At 46.2% G+C, this 17,531-nt stretch overlaps 1 protein-coding gene across 1 annotated transcript in view; it reads left to right on the top strand.

Moving 5' to 3' along the window:
- HOOK1 (hook microtubule tethering protein 1) overlaps nucleotides 1-17,531 on the top strand; it is a 905,468-nt gene that overhangs the window by 256,506 nt on the left and 631,431 nt on the right. The window contains exon 6 of the mRNA XM_086953035.1: nucleotides 4,201-4,268. Within this exon, the coding sequence (XP_086809161.1) occupies nucleotides 4,201-4,268 (68 nt within the window). The remainder of the gene's footprint in view (nucleotides 1-4,200; nucleotides 4,269-17,531) is intronic.

Genomic DNA, 17,531 nt, shown 5'->3' on the forward strand with positions numbered 1-17,531 from the left:
TCGCTGCCGTCGCATCACTGAGCAAGGGTGTCACCGCTGTAGCTGTCGCATTGCACCGCAGAAGCGCCTCGCATCCACGGATAAGCGTGCCGCCGTCACAGCCGCTGTCGTCGCATCACTGAACAAGGGTGTCGCCGCTGCAGCTGTCACATCGAGCGGAAGCGTCTCACATCGTTAGACAAGAGTGTCGCCGCCAAAGCCGATGTCGTCGCATCACGGAACAAGGGTGTCGCTGCTGCAGCTGTCGTATCGAGTCGAGACATCTCGCAACATCGATGGAGGGTGCCGCATCAAGAAGAAGACACCATCTTTGTTTCTTTGCACCGGATCTTCAACTCATCACCGTCTTTGCATGTAAGGTACTACCGCATCGCCATCCCTGCAACTCTATCGTTGTAGAAGCATTACGCATCTTAAGGTACATTGACTCAAAGTGTTGCATTTTAAGATCTAAAAGGAACTAAGCTAATTCTACCATTTTAAGTACAGTATTGTGGATTTTTGTCGTCTTGTGTTAATTCTATATAAAATATACTTACTTTTTAATATACAACTGGTGTGGTGTCCATCTGTAGTGTTGTCACTGAATTACTGTATGTGTTCACACTGCCTCTGAGATAAGCCTGTCTGCTCGTGCCAAGCTACCATGGGGGTGAGCAGGGGTTATTTTAGGAGTGTACCCCCTTACCCTGACTAGAGGCAAGGTTCTCTATCTGTTACAAGTACTTACCCGTGCCAACAAGAGAGCCCCAAATCTAACAAGGATTTTTTATTGAATTCTGGAATTTGAAGTCTTGGTTCTATAATGGGTTATACAGGACTACAGATCAAAGCATGCAACCAAGAAACTTGGACTGGATGAGCTACTTGCGCACTGAACCGGACACCCTGACAGACTACAGATGCCAGTAATGCCTTCCTATCCGTATCCTTGCCGCATATCTCCTGAAAAGACTACGACATCAAAGCTTCACATACCAAGTTGACTTGGTCTCATAGGGTTCTGGTTTCTAGTGCCAGAAAGCTGAACTAAGAGGCTTCTGTGTCGTGGAGTGAAATAAGAAATGCAATTAGGCTGCAGGGAAATCTTTAATGACCAAAACTGTACTGCACATACATGTTTTCACAAACTTGGAGCAGCAGACAGAGGAGTCCCAAAGTGTGAAACCACTGAGAGCGGAGTCTGACACTCATTATGTGATCGAAGTACACTTAAAAATAAAAAATGTAATGAAAAGCAGTGGGCGGGTCAGGTAAATTAACAAAAACTGCACCCGTCCAAATGATAACAAACTGAAGGGCAGAAGGTGGAAGCAACATGCGCATTATTAAATGCACTCGCCCAATGTGGAGAAACCGGGAACACATTAGCACCGCCCGTGATCAAAGCAGCTGATGTCTGCAATTTACAGCATGCAGTGATCTCCTTTTGTGACGAAAGAGCTGCCTGGGCAAATAAGGACAACCTGCGACGTAAATTTTTTTTTTAAATAAGCAGGACAGATAAATTAAATCAAACTGGAGTCCGGCAGCGTGGCGTACATAAAAAAAAATCAAACTGGTGTCCAGCAGCGTGGCGTACATAAAAAAAAAAGTGCTGTAAAACAAAAGATGAAAAAATTGAGCGTAAGGAGACCGCGCTTGACCTTAGATTTGACCCGAAGTGATGGATCGACGTGTGTACGACTGAGGAGGCAGGAAAGAAGAGCGACAGAGGAGGTAACCAATGGTAAGTAGCGGGCGGGAATGAAGTGGTTTTATTCAAAACAAAAGGCCTTGCAGACGCTCGACCTAAAAACGTGATTCAGAAAAGGGGGTGGTGATGAACAGAGTGTCTGAATTAAGCAGACCACTCTTACCCAGTCCAAAGATCAGGGCTTAATCCATCACCGTTTTTTAGCTCACTGCACCATCCCAGCTCAGAACCTGGCTACATGCAAATTAGTCTGTTCCTGTCCCAGTGCATGATGGGAACAGGGCAAACCAAACTACCAAGCCAATTCTTATACTGGGAAGGAAACAAGCTACCGGGGACCGGTTTCTGGCATTTCAGCCGTCGTCGGCACGGCTTGCTTGAATCCTGATGGTGCAATGAGCAAGGGACTCACATCTGAGTATACCCTTCCACGCTTATGGTGGACAAAATGATTCAGAAAAGGGGGTGGTGATGAACAGAGTGTCTGAATTAAGCAGACCACTCTTACCCAGTCCAAAGATCAGGGCTTAATCCATCACCGTTTTTTAGCTCACTGCACCATCCCAGCTCAGAACCTGGCTACATGCAAATTAGTCTGTTCCTGTCCCAGTGCATGATGGGAACAGGGCAAACCAAACTACCAAGCCAATTCTTATACTGGGAAGGAAACAAGCTACCGGGGACCGGTTTCTGGCATTTCAGCCGTCGTCGGCACGGCTTGCTTGAATCCTGATGGTGCAATGAGCAAGGGACTCACATCTGAGTATACCCTTCCACGCTTATGGTGGACAAAATGATTCAGAAAAGGGGGTGGTGATGAACAGAGTGTCTGAATTAAGCAGACCACTCTTACCCAGTCCAAACATCAGGGCTTAATCCATCACCGTTTTTTAGCTCACTGCACCATCCCAGCTCAGAACCTGGCTACATGCAAATTAGTCTGTTCCTGTCCCAGTGCATGATGGGAACAGGGCAAACCAAACTACCAAGCCAATTCTTATACTGGGAAGGAAACAAGCTACCGGGGACCGGTTTCTGGCATTTCAGCCGTCGTCGGCACGGCTTGCTTGAATCCTGATGGTGCAATGAGCAAGGGACTCACATCTGAGTATACCCTTCCGACCTAAAAACGTAGCTGGCAATATATCCACCTGTGCTGAGTTATCGCTTAATCAAAGAGGTGAAAATAAACAGAGCTGACCCACAGCACCACTAGTTCAGTTCAGAGATCTTTTAAAAAAATAAAACCGATTATGAAATAGGATATGAATTTTCAGAGTAGCCATCCTCTACTGCGAACATAATTTGGGCTAGTACCAGACCCACTGTGGTTTTTATCTGTTTTTAAAAATGATGAGCTGTGTTACACAAAGTCATGTTTCCACAAAGGGAGCAAATCGAGAAGAAAACAGAACAAGATATGGGTTTGAAGCACTCAGGCATACCTAGAAATGCTGGTACTTTCCTACTGAAAAGTACTCGAACAACACAAGTGCAGCTACTCAGAACCTCCCCATTTAAACCACTCCTCCACCTCCAGTCCTGTGTTCCCATGAGTAAGTTACCATTGCCAGGGGGACCTTGGCCTGTAGTGGTGACCAATTCATTCCACCCAGAATTTTGCAGGGTGCCTCTGAATCGATGGTGGGGCAGGTGGATAACAGCATTTCTTAAGATTTAATGTTTGAGGTTTTGATAGAAATTATTTTCAATAGAACCCCATTGAGATGTGGCAGACATAGTGTTGGCCTTGAATAAGGTATCTTGTGTCACGGATGTAATCAAAAACCGTGTATTCTGGTAACATCTATTACTCTCTTACATTTGAACTGTTATTGGAGTAATAATACCCACTTCTAGGGCGGGATTCGCAAAGGTTTTCCCTGACACTAATGTCATCGCCCGTCTTCCTCTTTTGGCTGTCCAGAAAGCTGAAATAGAAGCATAAAATTTACCTTTCAGGTGGCCAGTATAGCATATTGAAGTCGTTAGTGTGGGCCAAACACACAACCTAATACGGAAACCAGTTCTGCAATGGAATTGGGGGTGCTGGACGTGGGAGAAAAACCATGCGCGTGTATCAAGGGCTTCTAAACACCCCAAGTCCTTGAAATTATCACTAAAAACATAGTCCCAGTTAACCATGTTAGTGGTTATTTGTATTCTTGTACTGCTTTTGTTCTAAAATGAGCTTTTAGTTTCCAAATATATTTCACCTTGAACCCTCATTTTTTCAACTCTGCGTTTATTGTATTCCTTCCTCCTGCTTGCCGTTCCTTCTTGCTTTTAGTTCTTTTCACCAATGACTTCCAGCTATATTCAAATTTTTTCTTCTCCAGGCTTGTACTTTTATCTCCCTACTGAAACCTTATCAACCAAACAACTACCTTTAATATAGTTACCTTTTTTAATGCTTATTTATGGTATATGTTCGCTCTCTCTCTGATTGCTTCGTATTAAGATTTTATTAAGTTATTTGTAACTTGCCTTTCTTTACGTTTCAGAACACATTCAAGTTATAATGACCCTTGAAGAGTCTGTGCAACATGTTGTCATGACTGCTATTCAAGAGGTAGGTACTAAAAGCTGAGGAGTTCGTGGCGGTCAAAAAATAAATGTATAAACACGTTAAAAACTATTCCTCTGCTTGTTAAACTTCATGGACTATGTAATATGTAAATGTAAATGTATTTATATAGCACAAACCACCCACATCGCAGGCATCTAAGCGCTTGCTTAGGGATCCCGTCCTGGTATTCCCCTGTGAGATAACCCCGGCAGGGTATCCACAAGGTGAAAGCCAGGCATCCCGCCGCGAGGGGCCGTTGTGGAGATTAAGCAAGCTATTGCCCAGAGTCGCAGAGTGTGAATCCGTGAGTCGAGTAGGCACCGGAGCGAGAATTATCGAGTCCGTGGAATTATTGAGCCCAAGCCCCGTCGAGGCGGGGAATTGAACCCTGGTCCAGGCCGATCTCAGCTTCCGGGTCTGCCGCCTCTAACCCCTGAGCCACACTTCTCCACAAGAGCATATGAGCAAGATATCCATCAATATGTAAAATAAATATTTAGCAAATGGTATTATATTGTAGAATTTGGATTCTTTGAACACTGGGTATACTTACATTTTATGTACAGTTGATATTTGTAATCTAGGTTTTTTTATTGTAATTTATGGTGTTTATCACCAGCACATAATCAAACGCAAAATTCAAAGACAACAGATAGTGTGTTATAATTTAGCATTAGATTAGTGAGGAGTATGGTGCCCTCTCTTCCCATTCGTTTTCCCTTTTTCCTTTATCTATCATTGCCTAATTCAGATCATGAGTTATTTACCTAATACCTTCTTTTTGGGTCTGGCATAAGTCAAAACCTTTTAATTTTATTAAAATTATTTGTATGAAATATTTACTCAGAGTGACTTTCATCCAGCTCTCTTTATCCATTGGTCTGTTGTTATGTAATTCACATTTTGTTTTCACCCCTTAACAGCATACAGCATGGGACAATGGGTCAGTCTAAATAAGTCACTGGTTATTATCAGTTTTAGTGACAGGTTTTTTCTCTTTCACAGTGAGCACATCCACACACAAGGTAGTTCTCTTCCCTGACAATGTTTTTGTTTTTACTGTATAATTACTTTAGTGTTGCCTCTGTGTTTAGAGCCTGATGTGGTAGTAGGACACTTTTAATGTAGCCAAGGCACATTCCAGCCTTATCAGTTGTTGATGCCTGATAATGTTGATGTAAATTGCTTTTGGAGTACAATTTGTTTATCTGACTATTGCTATTTCACAGCATAACGGATTGTGTCCATTTGAAACGTTTCGTAATTCAGTTATGCTTCTTTCTTTTTTTTTCCTTCCCAGTCTTTCTTTCTCTCTTCCTTCCTACCTTCCTTTCTTTCTTGTTTCCTGCTTTTTGGTTTTTCTTTCTTTCTTTCCTTCATTCTTTCTTTCCTTCTTTCTTGCCTTCTGTCCTTCTTTTCTTGCCTTCTTACTTTCTTTCATATTTCCTTGTTCCTGACTTCTTTCTCTTTTCCTTTTTTTGCTGTTCATCTTGCCTTCGTTTGTTCTTTCAATCTTTCTTGCCTTCTTTCTTTTCTTTTCTTCCATTTCCTTTTTTCTTTTCTTCTTTCTGTCTTGCCTTTATTTGTTTGTTTGTTCTTTCTTTCAATCTTTCTTTCCCTTCTTTTTTCTCTTCTTTCCTTCCTTCTGACTTTTCTGCTTTCTTTTTGCCTTCTTTCTTTATTTCTTTACTTCTTGTCTTCATTCTTTCTTTCTTGCCTTCTTTCTTTTCTTTCTTTCCTTTTTTCAATTTTCATTTTTCATTTTTTATTTTGTATTTTTACTTTCCTTTTTCTTTCCTTCTTTCTTTCTTTCCCCTTCTATCCTTAATTCCTTCTTTCTTTCTTTCTTTCTTTCTTTCTTTCTTTCTTTCTTTCTTTCTTTCTTTCTTTCTTTCTTTCTTTCTTTCTTTCTTTCTTTCTTTCTTTCTTCCTTCTTTTCTTTCTTTCCTTCTTTTTTCTTTTTTTCCTTATTTCCCTCTTTTTTCCTTCTTTCTTTCCTTCTTTCTCAAAGGCAAGAGACTAGAAACCAATGCCAGACTGATTGTCTTTTTTTTAAAGTCAGTATTAATTGTTTTACGAAAATTATGTATATCACATAGTTACTTAGAGGGGTTTCAGCCAGACTTGATTAATTGGTATCTGGTTGTGCCATTTGCATTTTCAAGGGGCAATGCATGAGTTCACTTCATCCCTTGGCTCACTTCACCACGCGTTACAGTAGTCCTTCCACAAGGAGCACCTCAACACATAAAGTAGTTCTCTGTAGTGCCATGGAGTACTGTTGTGGTGTGTTACATTTTTGAGACACTAAACCATTTTTGCCTTCAGCTAATATTTGATTTTGCATTGATGAGGGCTTGGCAGATTCCAGAACAATAACATTTTGCAAAAACTATGAAAAATATAACAAATTTTGTCGAAAAGTTGACACCCAACGCCAACCTATTGTCTATGCCAATGCATAGTTATAGCTTGTATTTCACAACATATAGAAGAACGTAGACTTGTCTACACCTGGGAATGCTGTCTGATTTTAAATTTAGTGATAAATAGGTTGCCTCAGTATTGGAACTTTCATAGATTCCCATGCTTTGTATCATTCCCCGTTGTCGGAATGGGAGCCTCGGTAGTATAAAAACCATAGAAACAAAAGAGAAACACAGGCCTAGACCTCATCTCATTTTGTATCCTATCCCTCTCTTTGTGTAAAAGAGACCAAACTTTTGCAAGGACCAATCAGAGCAGCCTCACCCTCCAGAACCTTCCTGAGAGAGCTCAGAGCCTCAGATTTCTCTACCGCACGTTGTGCTAGGGAGTCTCCACTGAGCTCTGCTCAGTTTTCTTCAACAACTTATTGGATTTATTGGATTATTTGGATTATTACTACTTTAAAAGATGTCTGACAAGGAGAAGAAGGCCCTGTTCAGGTCCTGTGCCTCTTGTGGGAAAAAACGACTTTTTGTTGAGGATAAGCATGACAATTGTATTTACTGCTTATATCCAGACCACAAGGCCACCGACTGCAAGATCTGTCGAACATTCTCTACCAAGACTCTCCGTGACAGAGAGGGTCGACTTTTGACCTGGCTTCAAAAGATGAAGACTCGGAAGGAGCTGGTTACTTCAGATGAGGAGGATTCAACTTGTATGGCATCCTCTCATAAGTCCAGGAAGAGGGGTAGGTCTCCCCCTGCTGCTTCTTCTTCTATGGAGCCCCCTCTTAAGGCCCCTCACAAGATCTCTGATAGGTCTGAGAGGGCTGGTCCCCTTCAATCTCCTCACAGAAGTGAAAAGGAGAGGCAGGGCCAGGCATCTGGACTGGCTACTACTTCTAAGGACAAAAAGGAGGTTTCCATTACTTCTCCTCCGTCCAAAAGAGAGAAGGCCAGTGACAAACACTCTTCTGTCACTTCTGGAACTGCTCCGGAGAAAAAACAGCGTTCGTCAACGACGAAAACGTCAGGTACGTCGACGACGGTTGCTTCTGCTAAAGTTCCCGCTGTTTCTTTGGCTCAGTCGGCGGGTTCGTCGGCGGTAGCATTCTCCACGTCGACGTCTTTGTCTTTCAAGATTCCAGGTTCGTCGACGATTTCGGTTTCCACGTCGACGACGATGAGCTCCGGCAAGGTGCTGTTGACGGGCTCGTCGACGACGAAGACCACGTCGACGACCACGACTACTTCTACGTCTACAGTGATGGTTGTGACGACGAGTTCGTCTACGAAGCCGTCGACGATTATTCCGTCGACGACCAAGGTTGTGTCGACGGCGACGGCTGCTCCGTCGACGATGACCCTGTTGACGACCAAGACTCCGTCGACGAAGGTAAATATACCGTCGACGACTGCTGCTCCGTCAACGAAGATAATTACACCGTCGACGACTGCGGCTCCATCGACGACGACGTCGACGACGAGACGGTCGACGGGTCAAAAACTAAATTTTCCTCTGAAAAAGATGACAATCACACCGGAAATGACATCTCCACGACGAGTGTCGTCGCATCCACTGAATATGCTCCTAGAGTAGGGAGTCAGAAGAAAAAGAAGAGGAGTTTGGTCATTATGGGGATGCCTACAGTCCCTCAGACTTGAATGTGAAGATGCAGGACACTGACACGGAGGACTATTTCGAACATGCACGTGAACAACAGGTGCACTATGTTTCAGAGGAGCGACGTCCTACTGGTTTAGGAAAGGACATGGTGGCCATGCCTGTCTCTCTGCTCTCTGATCTTCAACTGACCGTCTGGATTCCATCCATCACGGTCGCTCCCCCAGCTCTCCTCTCGCTCCACAGAAGCCCTGTGCTAGCTGCCTGCCTTGCCTGCCAGAACTCCAGCTGACTGCCGTCCTGCTACAGCGCATGCATCGTCTCTCTGCGCTTGGTATCGTTTTTGCCCGCATTTCTGTTCCAAATTATTTTCATCACGTTTGAGCGCTTGTTAGCGTTAGAGTGCGCATTGCTACATTTGAATTTTAATCTATTGTCTAAAGCGGCGATTGTGTTTGTACGGGAAGCGTCTCCTTAGTAACTTAGTAACTAGATTGTTTGAGTGAAGCTTCGGCTGTGCCCCACTTTCGATTTCTCTCTAGGCGGCCATTTCGACTTGTTTGTTGTTTTCACCCGTGTCTCCTCCCAGACCCCGCCTCCCAGCTGACCCTCCCACACACTGATTCACTACATCAGCCCCGTCCTCTCTTTCCCTGTGACCGTCTGGATTCCATCCATCACGGTCGCTCCCCCAGCTCTCCTCTCGCTCCACAGAAGCCCTGTGCTAGCTGCCTGCCTTGCCTGCCAGAACTCCAGCTGACTGCCATCCTGCTACAGCGCATGTATCGTCTCTCTGCGCTTGGTATCGTTTTTGCCCGCATTTCTGTTCCGAATTATTTTCATCACGTTTGAGCGCTTGTTAGCGTTAGAGCACGCATTGCTACATTTGAATTTTAATCTATTGTCTAAAGCGGCGATTGTGTTTGTAGGCGAAGCGTCTCCTTAGTAACTTAGTAACTAGATTGTTTGAGTGAAGCTTCGGCTGTGCCCCACTTTCGATTTCTCTCTAGGCGGCCATTTCGACTTGTTTGTTGTTTTCACCCGTGTCTCCTCCCAGACCCCGCCTCCCAGCTGACGCTCCCACACACTGATTCACTACACCAGCCCCGTCCTCTCTTTCCCTGTGACCGTCTGGATTCCATCCATCACGGTCGCTCCCCCAGCTCTCCTCTCGCTCCACAGAAGCCCTGTGCTAGCTGCCTGCCTTGCCTGCCAGAACTCCAGCTGACTGCCATCCTGCTACAGCGCATGCATCGTCTCTCTGCGCTTGGTATAGTTTTTTCCCGCATTTCTGTTCCGAATTATTTTCATCACGTTTGAGCGCTTGTTAGCGTTAGAGCGCGTATTGCTACATTTGAATTTTAATCTATTGTCTAAAGCGGCGATTGTGTTTGTAGGCGAAGCGTCTCCTTAGTAACTTAGTAACTAGATTGTTTGAGTGAAGCTTCGGCTGTGCCCCACTTTCGATTTCTCTCTAGGCGGCCATTTCAACTTGTTTGTTGTTTTCACCCGTGTCTCCTCCCAGACCCCGCCTCCCAGCTGACCCTCCCACGCTCCGCCCCCTCCACACTTCATTTATGCCTGATGCTCCAACGCGCAGCGTCCACGCGCTGCAACCGCGCCGAAGGTGCGCCAAAGGTAAGCCCGTCTACGCCCGTCCGCGCCTGGACCGCGCCCAGCGCCAGACCCCCTGGTCCTCGTGAAGTCCACCCCTCCCGCATTACTTACGATGCCACCACCCTCCTAGCCCTCAACCCCGGCCGATCCCTCAACTGCGTCCAAGCTGCTCCTGGCCACACCCATGGACCCTTTTCCTGCTACTCCTGCAAGTTCGACGGCACCAAGAACTACTCCTCATCTACGAACACACAACAAATATCCGACCCCAACCACCTACAATGCATCCTGCTCAACACCCGATCGGTCCACAGGCACGCCATTGACCTCTGGAATCTACTCGACACCATCTCTCCGGACGTCGCCTTCCTAACAGAAACATGGATGGACGCCACTTCAGCCCCAGACATCACCATTGCCATCCCGAAAGGCTATAAGATCATTCGCAAGGACCGCACCGGCCACACAGGAGGAGGCATCGCTATCGTCCACAAGAAATCCATCCGCATCTCAACCAGCTCAGACATCAATCTCGCCAACTCTGAACACCTTCACTTCCAGATCTACATCAACCCCAAGACCACACTCAGAGGCACCCTCCTTTACAGGCCACCAGGACCCCGCGCACAATTTAGTGAAGACACCACGGACTTCATCACTCCACACGCGCTCCCCTCCGAGGACTACATCCTTTTGGGAGACCTCAACTTTCACCTTGAAAAGAACAACGACCGCAACACCACCACCCTTTTGGACAACCTCGCAAACCTCGGACTTAAACAACTTGTCACTACCTCCACCCACATCGCAGGTCACACACTGGACCCTATAGTCACCTCCAGCAAACATGTTTCCTTCAGCCACACCACAGCTCTCCTTTGGACTGACCACAGCTGCGTTCACTTCACCTACAACAAGCCCACATCCAACAACCACCCCCAACCCACTCTGCAAAGAAACTGGAACAAAATCACCATCGACCAGATCTCCTCATCGCTTCTTCAAAAGCCCCCCGCCCACTCCTCACACCCAGACCAAGCAGCCACCAACCTCACCCAATGGTTATCCAACAGCGCCGACATCCTAGCACCACTGAAAAAACGACAAATCAAACTAGGCAGCAAGAAGGCCTCCTGGTTCAACGATGACCTTAAGAAATCTAAGAAACTCTGTCGCTCCCTTGAGAAGGCCTGGAAAAAAGACCCTAACACCAGCACCAAGGACGCCTTCAAAAACGCCACCCGCATACACCACCAACTAATCCGAAATGCCAAGAAAGCAGCCTTCAAGGACCGTCTAGATAATAACGCCCACAACAGCAAAGAATTATTCAACATCGTCAAGGAATTCACCAACCCCTCAGCCAACTCCAACGACATCACCCCCTCTCAAGCCCTCTGCGACTCCCTAGCCTCATTCTTCCACAACAAAATTGCAGACATCCACAACAGCTTCCACAACCAACCCGGAGACCAACCCTCCCAATCCCCTGCAGGAACCCCACCCCCCCCTGAACATCCTCAATGACTGGAAGCCAATCTCCACTGAGGACACCATCCGTCTGATGAACTCTATCCACTCAGGATCCCCCACTGATCCTTGCCCTCACCACATCTCTAACAAAGCAGACTCCATTATTGCACCGCACCTCCGAGACGTCATCAACTGCTCCCTCAACTCCGCAACCTTCCCGGAAAGCTGGAAACATGCCGAACTCAGCGCCCTCCTGAAGAAACCCACAGCTGACCCCACCGAACTCAAAAACTATCGCCCTATCTCACTCCTTCCATTCCCGGCCAAAGTCATCGAGAAAGCTGTCAACAACCAGCTCGCCGCATTCCTCGAAACCAACAAATCCCTCGACTCCTCACAGTCCGGCTTCCGAGCCAAGCACAGCACCGAAACCGCCCTCATCGCAGCAACAGACGACATTCGAACTCTACTGGACAATGGAGACACAGTCGCCCTCATCCTCCTCGACCTCTCCGCAGCCTTCGACACAGTCTGCCATAGCACCCTTCTACAGCGCCTCAAAAACATCGGAATCCAAGGAAAAGCACTGGAATGGATCACCTCGTTCCTCTCCGGAAGAACCCAGAGAGTCCGCCTTCCACCATTCAAGTCAGAGGCCACTGAAGTCATCTGCGGCGTACCTCAAGGGTCCTCACTCAGTCCCACCCTCTTCAACGTTTACATGAGCCCCCTCGCGGCCATCGCACGCCAACATAACCTCAACATCATCTCCTACGCCGACGACACTCAACTGATCCTATCACTCACCAGAGACCCTAACACGGCCAAAACCAACCTACACGAAGGAATGAAAGAAGTAGCCGAATGGATGAAGCACAGCCGTCTGAAACTGAACTCAGACAAAACAGAAGTCCTCATCTTAGGTTCCTCCCCCTCTGCCTGGGATGACTCTTGGTGGCCAGAGGCCCTTGGAAAAGCACCCATCCCGACGGACCACGCACGGAACCTGGGCGTCATCCTGGATTCCTCACTCTCGATGAACAGACAAGTCAACGCCGTTTCTTCATCTTGCTTCAACATTCTTCGCATGCTCAAAAAAACATTTCGCTGGATCCCTACCGAAACTAGAAAAACAGTCACCCACGCTCTGGTCACGAGCCGACTGGACTACGGAAACACCCTCTACGCCGGCACCACCGCAAAACTCCAGAAAAAACTACAACGCATCCAGAACGCCTCAGCCATGCTCATATTAGACATCCCGCGTAAAGAACACATCTCTGATCACCTGAAAAACCTCCACTGGCTCCCCGTCAATAAGAGGATCACTTTCCGGCTCCTAACCCACGCACACAAAGCACTCTACAAAATCGGACCCGAATGCCTCAACACACGACTATCCTTCTACACCCCCTCCCGCCAGCTACGATCCTCCAACCAAGCCCTTGCCACTGTACCCCGCATCAACAAAACCACCATGGGTGGTAGATCCTTCTCCTACCTAGCAGCTAAAACTTGGAACTCACTTCCCACTGACCTTCGCCTTACTCAGAACCACCTAGCATTCAGAAAACAACTCAAAACGTGGATATTCGACAAGTAACTCCCCACCCTTCTTCAAGCGCCTTGAGACCCTCTGGGTATGTAGCGCGCTATATAAATCTTTTGACTTGACTTGACTAACTGATGTTACAGGATTACAGAAACAGGTTCCCGTCGGCACCTTCTACGCAGTCTACACAGCCTCCTCCTCAGGAATTGCCACAAGCAGTTGCTAGTCAGCCTTCTTCGCAGGTGGTGACCCACCTCCCAGTTCCTCTGGTCCGACCTCGCACTCCGGATCCTCTGGTCCGACCTCGAACACCGGATCCGGACCCAACCGATCCTGTCCATCTGGATACCTCTTCGGACGAGGAGGTGGTTCAAGTGGATCCCTTATCTGATCCATTACAGGACCCAGATCTGGATCAGGGTGACAGTGGCCTACAAGACCCGGACGCCACTGGTCGTGATACATCTATTTCCCCTCCTGTGGACATAGGAGGGTTCCATCACCTGATGGAGAGAGCGGCGAAAAGGTTTGGACTTCCGATTGCAAGAGAGGAGTCTGAATGCTTCCTCTACGATTTCAAGGAGCAATACAGAAGATCCGTAAAGTCTATTCCGATCATCGAACATGTGTGGGAGGAAGGCATAAAAATCATGCAGAATCCAGCCACGGTGATTCCAGTTTTCCCCAGACTGGAAAAGAAGTACAAAGCTCCGGAAGGCAGTCCAGCTTGTCTTCTTGGTCAACCGAAGCCTGATTCAGTCATCTCTAAGGCCGCCCAAAGCAAGTCGAAGAATCCAACGACGCCTTTGACTACGTCTCCAGACAAGGATGCTAGACGTCTGGATAATGTGGGTAAGAGGTTTTCCACCATGGCCAGCTTGCTGGTTAGAGCAGCCAATTCTCTCGCCATTCTGGGAAGATATGATCTCCAGATGTGGTGTAAATATTGAGGTTAGTGACACTAGCCTCTGGACTGGGCTCTCCAATCACAACGAAAACAAAGTTTTCTCATTCAAGATCATCAAAGTTTATTCAGTTCAAGACATATTTAAATCCATTTTGTAATTTGAAATAATATTTTGCTTTCTTGTCAACATAATTGATTCTTATGTCGTATTGTCAATCGATACAATAATCCACGTTTTGGAAACACCCAATGCATTTCGGGTCAACCATAGCCATGACCCTTCGTCAGGGGTCTATAAAAAGGAAATCAAAGAGGACCTGGCTTTACCTGCTGTTCCTTCCCTCCCAGTCACATCAGTGGGGGGCAGGATTTCTTTTTGTCTGAACAGCTGGAGGTGTATACCATCGGACCAGTGGGTCCGGAATATTGTACAGAGTGGCCATACGTTGGAATTTCAAGATCAACCTCAAACACGAGCTCCGGGGGCCATCCGCATGAAACATCTGGGTCTACTCCATCTAGAAGCCCATCAATTGTTCCTCAAAGGGGCAATAGAACCGCTTCCTCTTTCTAAGAGGGGCAGAGGTTTTTATTCCAGGTTCTTCCTGGTGCGGAAGACGACAGAGACTTGGCGCCCCATTCTAGACCTACGAGAGCTCAACACTTATCTCATCAAACTCTCTTTCAGGATGGTCACTCTCCAGGAAATCCTTCCTCTTTTAAACCCAGGAGACTACTTGGCTTCCCTGGATTTGGAAGATGCGTATTTCCACATTCCGATACACCCAGCTCACAGACAATATCTGCGGTTCACAGTGGGCAAGAGCCATTTCCAATTCAAGGTGCTTCCGTTTGGCCTGGGTCTGCACCTCGGGTGTTCACCAATGTGTTAGCACCAGTGGCAGCTTTTCTAAGGACTCATTCCCTAGAGGTGTTCCCTTACTTGGACGAATGGCTAGTCAAGGCTCCATCTTTCAAGAAAACCTCTCAGGCTGTTTCGACTTGCATTCAGTTATTCAGACACCTAGGCCTTCAATTAAACGGAAGCAAGTCAGTTCTGCTTCCCTCCAAGACCGCACGGTTTCTGGGGGCGATTTTGGACACCACACAGTGCACGGCTCGTCCTTCGGAGGACCGTCAACGGAAGTTGATGATCTCAGCTCGCCGGCTGTTCCAGAAGACATGCTTGTCAGTCCACCAATACAAGTCCCTTCTAGGGTCGATGTCATCCTGCATACAATTAATACCTCATTGCAGGCTGCGAATGCGCCCTTTGCAGGAAGAACTAGACAAGCAATGGCGCCAGGCAGACGGATCTTTCAACGACAAGGTGTTGGTAACTTTGGCAATGAGAAAGGCATGTGAATGGTGGCTGGTACAAGACAATATCACACAAGGTCTGTCGTTCAGAATCTCGCCATCCCCCCTCATCATAACCATGGATGCCTCTTTGGAAGGCTGGGGAGCGGTGCTCCGCGAACTTCAAATCAGCGGACACTGGAGCGTGGATCAGCGCCAGTGCCATATCAATTTGTTGGAGCTGACGGCCATTCGGTTAGCCTTACAGGCTTTCCTTCCCAAGGTTCGCAACCGTTCCGTGCTGGTCCGGACAGACATGCACTATGTAAACAAGCAAGGGGGAACGAGATCACAGACTCTGTCCACAGAAGCTCAGAAACTCTGGGATTATGCCATCCTTCACAACATTAGTCTGAGAGCCGAACACCTGGCAGGCTCACTTAATGTCAACTCCACAAAATGGGAGTCTAGAGGGAAAGACAAACCGAACTAGGACGCCCTCCACTCAGAAAGCTAGTCAACAACAACAGTCCTAGTTCTCATGGCAATTTTCCATTGTAACATTGTAAAACATCTCTGGCCCACGTGCCAAGTCCAAAGGGGTTTCTTTACTCTTAAGAAAAATCCTGAGATGCTTCAAAATATTGCCTTTTAAAACAACAACCTCTCTGATTGAAACAAGCAGGACAGCACAAACAGAAAATGTGTGAAGAAGCGAGATGGCACCTCACGGGCGCACCACCAGTGGGGCCCCTGATTGGTACTCACCAGGCTGGCCCTGTTCTCATCATTGGTGCCATCAAGCTAAAACCAAAAAAACCGTGTCTCGAACCTCAAAAGTAAAAAGACAGTGAATGGTGCAGTGGACACAACTTATATGTGACAAAACTAACAACATTTAACATATAAATCACTGTGCAACTGGGACCATAAACTTTACTTTCATTCCCTTCTCTGTTGCAAACCAATGAACACACATATACTAAAAAGGAAGAGAGTAAATACTACCTATCGATTTACTCTCTACTCACAGCCAACATGTTTCATTGCCTTGGTTTCTATCAGGCAATTTCTTCAGGGCAAAATATTTTGAATGCCACTGCAAGAGACACTGAGGCTTGGGTGCTGTAACAAAAACAAAATAAAAATGTAAAATAAAAATGTGGTCACCTGGAATCCCCCTCTGTATTCTGCAACTTAGAAATGTCAAACCACCATGCTATATTTCAGAAAATGAAATGAATGGAAAGGAGTCTATTTACCCTGCTTCTAGTTTTGCCTCTCATACCAGTGATGAAGGAAAGATAAAAACGGAATCCAGCCCCCTTAGGTGAGCATGGTCCTGACTCCCCGTTCGAGAGTGTAACTGTAATTAAAAAACACAGGGTATTACATTACTTCAGTGTAGGTGCTAGTTCCCAGCTGACGCTTTCCAGACCTCCAGAGTGCAGCCCTGCTAGATGCTAAATGTTACCGGTAGAGCAGTAGCGGTAGGCGTCCTCTCAACCCTCGAGCTCAGAACGAGTAAGTTTCTGTGTATTTACCGAATGAAGAGCGATCGGATTGGTTCAGGCTGCCGTTTTTCCGTGTCTCGGATTGGTTCTCGAGATCACGTTCCGCTCATTTCTATTGGTTGGCATTATCTGTTGACACGGAAACCGGTTTACATGTCAGGACACAGATTGTCCTATTATAAAATGCCGGTCTTCGGTGGAAAGACCCGGCCATTTGTAAATGGGCACATTAGTCCTGGTTTTAGAGTGGTTATATCATGCGTTTACATGTTTAGTGTGCGCCTCCGATTAAAACGACATTTGCATGTAGTTTTCTTCCCCCGCATTTCTTTCAGTGAAAAAATCTTTAGTTGAAAAAAATTTTTAGTTGAAAAAAATTTTTTGTTGAAAAAAATTTTTTTCATAATATATTAAGTGGATTCATAATATATTAACGATTTATGTTAGCTGCTCACCCCGTTTTAATAGATGTAGTGTGGAAAGTTTAAAGGCTTTATCACTTATTAGGTCAATTCAAAACGTGTGAATCAAGGAATTACTAGAATGGAGCAAGGGGTTTATTAATATAGATGATATATATATTAATTTTATTTTAGGAGGAGTACCACCAGTCAAATAGGACAGCAGAACACTGTGCTTAATATAGATGATATATATATTAATTTTATTTTAGGAGGAGTACCACCAGTCAAATCGGACAGCAGAACACTGTGCTGGAAGGCAGCTCTTCAGAAGGTTAACGCAACTTATTCCATTCTAAAAGTTCGTTCAGCCCTTTCTGCTCACTTTGTTCCTGATATATCCAGCGGGCTTCTTTGTTGATTAGTCGTCTTTCCACCGACTGTACATCG

This window comes from Lissotriton vulgaris, chromosome 1_1 (assembly GCF_964263255.1).
Source record: "Lissotriton vulgaris chromosome 1_1, aLisVul1.2, whole genome shotgun sequence".
Taxonomy (NCBI): Eukaryota; Metazoa; Chordata; class Amphibia; order Caudata; family Salamandridae; genus Lissotriton; species Lissotriton vulgaris.